Source organism: Zerene cesonia, unplaced genomic scaffold, assembly GCF_012273895.1.
Source record: "Zerene cesonia ecotype Mississippi unplaced genomic scaffold, Zerene_cesonia_1.1 Zces_u001, whole genome shotgun sequence".
NCBI lineage: Eukaryota > Metazoa > Arthropoda > Insecta > Lepidoptera > Pieridae > Zerene > Zerene cesonia.
In genome coordinates, this window is record NW_024045131.1 from 1978851 (window position 1) to 1989659 (window position 10809).

At 29.5% G+C, this 10809-nt stretch overlaps 2 protein-coding genes across 2 annotated transcripts in view; one reads left to right on the forward strand and one right to left on the reverse strand.

Annotated features, from left to right (window-relative positions):
• The window catches only part of LOC119838105 (scavenger receptor class B member 1), a 98379-nt gene extending 96791 nt beyond the window's left edge, over nucleotides 1-1588 (forward strand). Inside the window, exon 13 of the mRNA XM_038363918.1 lies at nucleotides 257-1588. Coding sequence (XP_038219846.1) covers nucleotides 257-772 — 516 coding nt within the window. The 3' untranslated portion in view covers nucleotides 773-1588. The remainder of the gene's footprint in view (nucleotides 1-256) is intronic.
• Nucleotides 1589-9269: 7681 nt separating this feature from the next.
• The window catches only part of LOC119838245, a 63758-nt gene continuing 62218 nt past the window's right edge, over nucleotides 9270-10809 (reverse strand). The window contains exon 11 of the mRNA XM_038364102.1: nucleotides 9270-10124. Within this exon, the coding sequence (XP_038220030.1) occupies nucleotides 9837-10124 (288 nt within the window). The 3' untranslated portion in view covers nucleotides 9270-9836. The remainder of the gene's footprint in view (nucleotides 10125-10809) is intronic.

Below are 10809 nucleotides of genomic sequence, written 5' to 3' on the forward strand. Positions count from 1 at the left end.
ATATTAATGCTATTACTTTTATATGTTTTATTAAAAGAACGCTAATTGATTTGCAATGTTCATTGCCCAGTGATGCAATTTGAAAACTAAGATACATTCCAACGAAACGAACTTAGTTTTCAAATTAACGCATTTTGAAAGCAATGATAACGATTTTTCTTTCGAAACATTAATAAAGGCGAATTCAGATAATGTTAACCAAAATGGTATAGACAATAGTTCTATAGTTTGTACATATTTATGTTATATTTTGCAGGGAATAGAAGAAGTAACTACACCAATATGGCGACTTATATTCCTCGCTACAGCGTTTGGTCCAATAGCAGCTCCCATCATTTCTTACTCCATTATAATAACAGGCATTGTTGCAATTATCTACATTTTCATTAAAGCGTACAAAAACCTCGTTCTCGGTCAAAACTCCATAGAGATTGTCGAATTGGGCAGAGAAACAATCCGTCGAGGTTCAACATTAATAATTTCTGGTTCCCATAAATTGCTCAACCATAAAGAAGCATCGTATCAACCTCTGAGCAAAGACAATTCAAATTCCAGTAGTAGAGAAGGAAAATTGCAAGAATTAAATTTCATAGACAAAACGGAAAACATCAGTCGTAGTCTGGATGAGCTAAAAAGCATTCTAAATAGGGATTTCGTGAAAGCAGATTTCACTGAAGTAGAACGGGAATCGCTCATACATTCAGATAATGCATTTATTTTATCTGAACGCAGGAGGTACAGTGTTTTCAAATTGCCGGAGAGTTATGTGTAATATTTTATAAGTACCGTTTTTACTGAGACAAAGCTCGCTGACATTATCTATAGGAAAGTGCAAACAAAAATTCAATATAACAGTTTCAAACGTTTAAATTGTACGATAAAGAAATAGCTCATATAGAAATATACGGGGGTTCTCCCCCGTTTATATAAATAGTATTTTATACAACCAATAATTGTGGTTAGAAAATTTCCACTTACACTTCAAGCAAGATTTGAAGAAATTTTGGCATTATTATTGTGAATGTTGAAGGCTTCAGAGATGCAATGCCATTATATACAAGCTGAATTATATAAAATAGATAAAGTAAAACGGTCGCACATAGTGAGCTGTCTCACTGACTGAAAGTCCCTATTGTTAGGGACTGATTAGTTTTTAAATTGCTCACGTATTACGTTTTTAATTGTGTATTATAATTGCGTAATTTAGTCTGGCGTTAGTTATGGTATGAGGGTGCCTTATTGGAAATTTTAAAGGGTCCATTAATGTAATTATTACATAAATTTAATCTTTAGATATTATTGTAATCGTCCACATATTCAAAGGGCCGATGTCGGTTAATGATAAATGATAAGGACTCGAACGAAATAAAGTAGCATGACAATACGTACAAACAGATATTGGTAATGTTGCAGCTTGAATTAAGTAAATTTTTGTAATAAAGACCTCTGCTTGCTATATCCGTAATATTTTTACATAATAAATGAAAAAAATTGTACTAATGCTCAATATTTTTTGAAATATCTTGGAAAACTGTTGATTTTTTACTAAATTAATTACATATTTTATAACATTTTATTTAACCTATGGAATACATATTATCAAATTCAAATAGAATAGATAGATTAAATAAAGACATGTTTATTCCACAAAAATCAATTCAAACTTTAACATTAACAAAAATATGATAGCAATAACGAATTATTTTTATTCTGTACCATAATTTCCTGTGATGTTACCAGCATAAAAATAAACGTAGTTTTAAAGACATAGATGATATACTAGTCGTATACATATTTAAGTACCGTGTTAACACTGCAAGGAATGTAAATTTTGAAAATAATATATAAACCTCCAGTTTCTTCACAAATGCCTGTCTGTATGCTTTTTTTTAAAGAAAAAATACTCAAGTGCTCAATTATGTCGAAATAAAAACTATTTTCATATATTCAAATTATTTTGACTCTGTATTTATTAGATATTTATCTTTGCTTTTTATTCGTATGAATTGAATTTAGGTGCTTTTAACAACCAGTGTAATTTTAAATAAAACTTATAACCAAACTTAAAATATTTTTAGTATTAGATAGAAATATCAATTAATTGTCTGTATAGCACGTGACATTAGTTTTTCCATTGCAGTGTTACCACCAATATAATTTGGTGATGGATGGACTAGTTAATCTGATGATTGTACTGAAGGTTGACGGGAAAATATACACCCACTGTACTTAATCCATTATAAGCTAGAAGTTATTCACCTCCGTTTACTTAAACGTCACTTAATTTTGTGACTTGGTGTTTTAACGACGGCTCAAATTTGAGTTAGGTTTGAGTATTCGGCGTCAAGGATGAGATAAGAGAAATATTTTATATGCAATTAAATTGCCATTTTAAGTGTTACCATTTAAATGTATTTAAATATTTTGGGACATTGTAATTTTAATGAATTTTATATTTAGTACATTTTTATATCACTTTACATAAGTTACCCAGTAAATATACGTATTTTAAAAACATAATTTCGTCTTCATGTACTTAGTTGAAAACAGTTAATAAGAGATATCACTATACAATTTGCAATATGCCTATCGAGAAAATTATAATATATTATATTAATGTAAAACATAATCAAATAGACAACGATATGATTAAAAATACATTTACATTAAATTATTCTTGCCTACGCAATGTATGAAAATGTTTTCAAATAAAATGTAAAATACCGCAAATATAATGAACCATGGGTAATTATACAAAAAAATCTACAGTAAATTTTATTCTGTTTTTTGTTGTTCTGATCGTAAATAATTTGAAGTGTGGGTACTTTATTTTATAAAACTATTGAAAATTGCTCAATTGTTATTTTTTTGTGTGTGATTGTGTACGCAGATAGATAAAAATAATTTACAGCGTTGAGGTCTTAGAATATATTATATAGCTTGCTTATGTATTTATTTTATATTATTATCTAAGCTATTCAATCCGTTCCCAACTCAGAGCACTGAATTAATAAACACTAGACTTTAATAAATATGTCACGTAATTTCAGTTGAACTTATTTTAAAAATAATAAATATCATCACAACTCTAACATAAATGACATTTGACGTGAAATGTCAATGTTGCGGTTGTCATAGTTACCTGTTTTTTAATATTGTCTATCTGCGCAGTGATGTTTTCTTCCTGTATTTTATTTATGGTGTATAAACCTAGGTATGGTTGAGTTTTAGGGAACATCGAAAAAGCTCAATTTAAAGCTTTAAGCAAAAGACTTCTTAATACATTCCATTATCTACTCAATTGCAAGGGTGTTAGGACTATTATTGTAAATAATGTTTATTACCATACTTTTGTATCTGATACCTTGTTTAATAAATTGTAATGAATTATACCTTTTATTGTTTTATTTACCCGTTCTTCTATTAAGTAATAAATAGTATAATATTAACATATTGCAATCTGCTATAAATTTAATCGAATGGTTCATATTTGTTTGCATTAATAATATTAGTACCTATATGCATTTTTATTGTAAAGTATAACATATTAGATCACAAAACAATCACTAATTATGCTTTTTGACAACTCTATTGGACTTAAATATCGGTATTGGATTTAAGTATCTGATATCCATTTGTATAAAATAGATTAAAAAAATATCTACTTTTCTAATAACTTTCACTCACATATCCTTTTTTTCTTTTTTTTGGTTGGGTTGCCACCTATCGAATAATTTATAAAAAGTGTAATATATATTATAGTATGTAGATATTGAGAATTTAAGATGCGATCAAATGTATTAAATTATTAATACATTTGATTAAAAAAATTGAATAGATGAAAAAAAAAAAAAATATATATATATATATATATATATATATATATATATATATATATATATATATATATATATATATATATATATTATATATATATACATTTGATCGCATCTTAAATTCTCAATATCTACATACTATATATATTACACTTTTTATAAATTATTCGATAGGTGGCAACCCAACCAAAAAAAGAAAAAAAGGATATGTGAGTGAAAGTTATTAGAAAATTCTCAATATCCATTATGGGTTCTTAGTTAGGAATATTTCTTTGATGTTTTTTTTTAATTTATTCCCATATCCCTTCCATATTCCTCTTCCTCCTGGACCGCCATAAGGTGTAGACGTGTATAGAAATTATTACTTTTATTGATAAATAATCTATATATATAAAATTCTCGTGGCACAGTTTTCGTTGCCATACTCCTCCGAAACGGCTTGACCGATTCCTCTGAAATTTGGTAAGCATATTGGGTAGGTCTGAGAATCGGCCAACATCTATTTTTTATCCCGATATTCCTACGGGATACGGACTTACGCGGGTGAAACCGCGGGGCGCAGCTAGTCTAATATATAAAATTCTCGTGTCACAGTTTTCGTTGCCATACTCCTCCGAAACGGTTTGACCGATTTTGATGAAATTTTTTGTGCTTATCCGGTATCTATGAGAATCGGCCATCATCCAATTTTCATCCCCCTAAATGATGAGTAAGGCAGAACAGCGTTTGCCGGGTCAGCTAGTAATTAATAAATATTTGTGATAAATAAGTGAGCAACTAGATTAGGAACGCATAGTGCATGAAGAGGTGCTGTGTACTCGCACACAACGCCGTTGTCTGCATCGAAAACACGGCGATACCTCCAGTATACTCATGCTATCCTAGTACATCGTGGATTGCAAATATTGAAATATTGTTTATTCTAATCGAGGAATATTTTGTGGTATAAAACAACTATTTTATAAAACCTCTTTGCCGATCCATCGACCATCAATCAATATTACCTCAGTACCGAACACCTTTTTAAACTTATGGCGCCCTGGTACCTTGATTGATACGAGTACAAAGCAAACGAGCAAAAGATACGAGTAAAAAATTTGCAAAAGCAAAAGTAAAACAAAGCCTACAAAGGAAAGGAGTGGAGTGTGGAAGGGTTTATTGGAAATATTATAAATGACAGTATATACATTATAACTGCTTCAGTCGTATGTCGTCCTGGTATATTGGAAATTATTTAACGATTAAATTGCCCAATCGTCAAGCTGTTTTTTTTTTTTAATTGATCTTCGTCGAGGTTGAGGAGGTTGAAAAGAGAGTGAGAGAGAAAAATAATTGACAAGGCTATAAGGAAAAAGGGTTAATAAATAAATAATAAAAATACTAACTACTTTTTGATTAATTTACTTGGAATTTTTACGAAGAAACATAACGGAAATATACAAATTTCAAACAATAGCAATTAATGTTATAAACTTGTGAATTTCCATCGTTATTACAAGCTAACGATAACTTATAATATTTTACTGTGCTCACTTTGCTACAGTAACATAGTAATAAAGATGATGCGCACTCCTGAAAAATCAAATTCCTTTCCGGATATAACAGCTGAGGATGAGTCGAGAAAGCCCACATATATTGCTTCTCGTATTAAAAGGTCACCAGCTGATACTCTTTGTACCTCCGAACTTATTCAAAATATGTCTATGGTTTTAAAAGACGAAGTGAAATCTACACTAATATTATAAAGAGGAAAACTTTGTTTGTTTGTTTGGTTGTAATGAATAGGCTCAAACACTGCTGGACCGATTTTAAAAATTCTTTCACCATTCGAAAGCTACATTATCCACGAGTAACATAGACTATATTTTATTTTGGAAAAAAATAGGGTTCCGTAAAATATCTTTATTGAAACATCCAAACCAGTATACCTATAAAGCTGAAGAGTTTGTTCGTTTGTTTGTTTGAACGTGCTAATCTCAGGAACTATTGGTCCGTTTTGAATTCTTTCAGTATTAGATGCCCTACAATAAAAGTATTGAGGGAGAATTTAGGCTTTATATGTACCACGGGCGAAGTCGGGGCGGACAGCTAGTGTATATATAATATAATATATATGAGTATTAATATATATTATACTTATTATTACTGCTATTATCATTTTTTTATCTTATTTATTTATATACTCTTATATGTATTATCTCCATATATTACAGTTATAATAATTAAATAATTTATAATTTTCAATTGAGTATCTTTACCCCTTTTTACGAATATTACATGAACAGTAGTATACATTTGATACACTTATTTATTTTTACTCTGAAGAGTTTGAGCACGCATATCTCAGGAACTACTAGACCGATTTCGAACATTCTTTCACTATTTTATATTATATGGGAGTGAAATATGCAAATTTAAATGCATAAAAGAAATTAATAAAGAAAACATTATAAACGCCTCTATTCTTTTTTTAATTATTCTGGTTGATGCTGATGGTTTTGACCACTGGTTATCACTAGAAGGTACGTGTAAAAGTTCAAATAAAAATCGATACAAAATTTAAAACATTTTAATCCGTTTGTGCATTACATAACAAGGCTCAAACACAGTTTTCTCACTATACAATTATATAAAAATCTATAGCGCCATTTCGATGATAAAGATTATCTTAAAATAAACTAGTACATTCGATATCCAAGATAAGATTTATTTAAACTTGGCAACATTTAATGACCATTTTTAAGTTAAGAACAATTAAATGTAGCACTGTAATAAATCAGTTTGTACTATTCTCACTCATTGGATTGAACGAGTTAGAAAAGGACGCATATATGTTTGTTATTTCGTAATACATTTTAAATTGTATGGTATATGTAGCTTCGATTATAGCATTTTTCAATATTAATACATTCGTACTTAAATAGTTAATTACCAGCTTTTTAACCAAATTTTTTAATATTAATTGGACAATTCGAAAAACTACTATACTAACTGAAAATAGAAAAAAGGTGGGATGAATACAAAGCCCTGATAATTAACTATTTGAACATTTTACGAAAGATTTAACATAGAAAAAAATATATTATAATACCATCTCATGTCATACAATACAGAAGAGAGAGACGGAGAATATATCCAGGCGTAACACCCAAGTTTTATACACTCAAAAATTTATATTATATTGTTTAAAAAAACAGTTTTTCTTAGTGTTAGAAGAGTACACAGCTTATTGGCTATCTCTTTCCAACTGTATAACATAAAATAAACTGCCACAGGGTCTTAATACATCTATTTCAATAGCTTTATTGTAGTTACAACTAAATAATTTTGATTTATATTAACAAAGTAAAACTGCCTATAAAATAAAATAATAAAATATATCTAAATAATACAGTCTTATAAAAATACATAGCTATTCCACGGACATAACTATAAATATGAACACAAAAATATAACAAAAAATATTGTATTAAACAGTACTGTACAGTTGGCAAAAAAATAAGATAGAAGAAAAAACTTTTAAGCGTTAAATCTTGTAAAGGATATAATAGATGAATAATTATCACTGGATAGTATAAAACAAAGTCGCTTTCTCTGTCCGTCCCCATGTCCCTATGTATGCTTAATATATGCTCTTTAAACTACGGAACGGATGTTGTTGTAGTTTTTTTATTGGATACGAGTGATTCAATAGAAAGATTTATATGTACAATAAAATCTATTAAACTAATCCGAATTTAACGCGTGCGAACGCAACGCAACACACGCAACGGCGAATGGGTGAACTAACATCTATCCTTTCGCCGTTCTCACACTATATTTCGATACGATTTCATCCGAATCAGTGCTTACTGTGAGGTGGTTTAGTGCTTGCGGCGAAAGGAAGAGACACGAGGTACCTTCGCATTTATAATGTTATAGTAGATATGGTAGAATGCTTCTAAGAAAATATTAATGACTACATTAATGATTCTTATTTTTTTGCCATCTGTACTTGTACAAATAAAAAAAATCCAAACTCATATATAAACATGAAAATATTTACAATATGGGAATGTTAAAGTGTAATCCGTATTTTTTTGAGACAACCTATATGCAACTATCTCTTTCACCCATCATATATTAGAGTGCGATGCGAGATAATTCAAAATATATATTTACCATATAAAAGTTTTGGGGACAGAGATGACAATTTTAAAACATTGGTCTAATTACACACTAGGGTGTTTTAAAATATGTAATTACTGTGTAATTTTTTAAATTCACTTTAAGAACTTTTTCTTTATCTTTTCTAATATTACAGAAGTCATTAGTTCTGTATTATATATTGTATTTGGTTGTGTAAAATTTACAAAAAAAAAAACTCGCACAAATAACGCTTAAAAAATTATATAAAACCTAACAAGGACAGACATCCTTGATCCTAGTAATGATTTCCGTTTCATCACTTCATATTTGATGCTATTTGTGATGAAGGAAAAATTGTTTTTTTTTTTTAATGAAAACTGTTGGTAAAATAAAAACCACCAATCTATGCTAAAAATTACAACTTTTCCGCATCAATATGTAGATGGATCACGTAAATAGGATCATAAATCTCAGCGTAATCAGTGTACATACATAAAAACAAATCAACTTGACAACTTTATCCTTTTTTAAGTCGGTTTATAAAAACGTAAGTACAAATTTATAATATATTATTCACAAATATATGAGTTAGCATTAAGAGACTAAGTTTCTTTAGGTTTTATGTGATAACAAAATAATACCATAGAATTTTCGTAGATAGAGTGAGCTAGGACTCTAGCAGCTGTTCATACATTAGAAAGAGACACAAGACAGTACTATAGCTGTCTCATTCCCACATACGTAATTATCGTTACAAAAATAAGTGACTTCAATATATAGTTTTAGTTTTCTTAGAAAGAGACAGATAGAGTACAGATAGAGAGAGAGAGAGACAGAATATCTTTTCTCACTTTCTAAGCTAATTTCTCATCTTACAGTCAGTATGTCTTCCCCACTCAATCTTTAACACATCTCCATACGGATAATGGACACGTAAGATCCATTTATTTTAACAAACAAACATATATATTTTTTCTATTTATAAGACTATAGCTTAGCATTTCAGACATTTCTTTAATATTTAAACTGGTTGTTTATTTACAATATTTACAAACAAGTTTTATAAGTATATATAAAAGGCACTGGTATTCAACTAAAAAAAAAAATAACATGCATTACAAAATCACACAATATGAATTTTAAACCATATGAGATTGTATAGTTCCGGAGATTACAATGAACCAACTCAACAACAAATTTAAAATTATTTTAGTAGACAGATTTAACTAAATTAAACATCACTAATTGGCTTTTAATAATCCAATATTTTTAGTACGACATGGTTTTTTTTTACAATTTTTTAACATTTTTTAAGGGCGCAGCCCTATCTAACAATACAATGAGTTACCCCAACTTTCTCTAACTGATTAAGTATATAAATTATCTTTTTAATGCGTATATATAATTGGAATCGAACTAATGTCTTCGTGTAGATAACTATTTTACAAAATCTTATCGTAATCAGTGATAGGACGACACTTGCAACTTCAAAGTCCTGATAATTGATATGAAAATACACCAACTCAAAGTTGGTCCAAACTCAGAACACCAACTCAAAATTCTCGACCCAAAATCAGTTAACTCGTTACAAAGCGACGTAACTTTACACAAACTGAGTTAACACTATACATAGCTAAGTTGGCTAAACAAAATTTAAAAAACAAAACAAAACAAAAATTTAGTTAGCCCGAGACGAAATGAGTTAGCTCAACTCAAACGAGTTAGCTACATGAAACGAGACAACTCAACTCAGCGAGTTCAACGCCTAGTCCATCACTTTTTCACTCTTATCTCATCACAAAATGAGTTAGTTAAATCAACACAAAGTGAGTTCTCACTCACTCAAAGCGTAAATAAATCACTACAAAGTCACTAACCGACTAAATCCCTCAATTTAGTCTTTAAGAGTTTCACTTTCTTATTCACGGCGCTCTTATAGTTTTTCTCACTCATTTTCGCATTCGTTTTGTTCCGACTTCGCACCCGCTCATTGAAAAGTTCGTAAAAATCGGTCAAGGGTGTGTCGATCAGTTTCCCCTCGCCGGAATGTTGGTACACAATCATGTTTTGTATGAAGTGGTTGAACATTGCCGTCTCCGTGAACCACTCGAGGAAGTACTGGTTTTGTTTGGACGAAGTGTTCTTTATGAAGGCGTCTTTCTGTGGGAGTAATGAGTGTGGATTTAATATGGTAAGTATATAATATAAGATTATACCAATAAAGCAACGCTAAAGTTTCATTCCTAAAAATACATGCGTTAAAACACACATAAGATGGCACCATAGTTTTCTTTTTTTGGTATTTCCTTGAAGTTTTTTTTAGTTATAGCATAAATTATAAAATAGTGATTTTGAGCAGGTTTTTATTAAAATCAGTTCACCAGTTTAGTCATAAGTGTGTAAATACGAACTATCAGATAATTTATAACAATGAAATTTATATTTTGTGATGCCTTCTGATCCACTATCTCCAGGCAGATGTTACCATACAAAGTTTATATACCTTTCAAAAAATGTAAATACATATAAATCTCTTGAATTAAGTGTTAAATTTAAAATTAACATTAAGGCTATTTATATATTCATATTTACTATATTATAAGAAAGCAAAAAAAAATTTGAACGCGCTAATTACCAGGAATTACCTTTTTGGCTCTATTTTATGTTTTTGTTTTTCATTTGTTTTTCCTTTTTATATATTATTTTTGAAGTGAAACTTTTTTAGAATCGTTGTGATTTCAAACCTGATGCAACGAAAAAACGACAGGCAAGAGACACAAATACAAACACGTGTAGAATGAAGCCGGCAAAGAATGAGACAGATATATATATCTTATACCTTTAA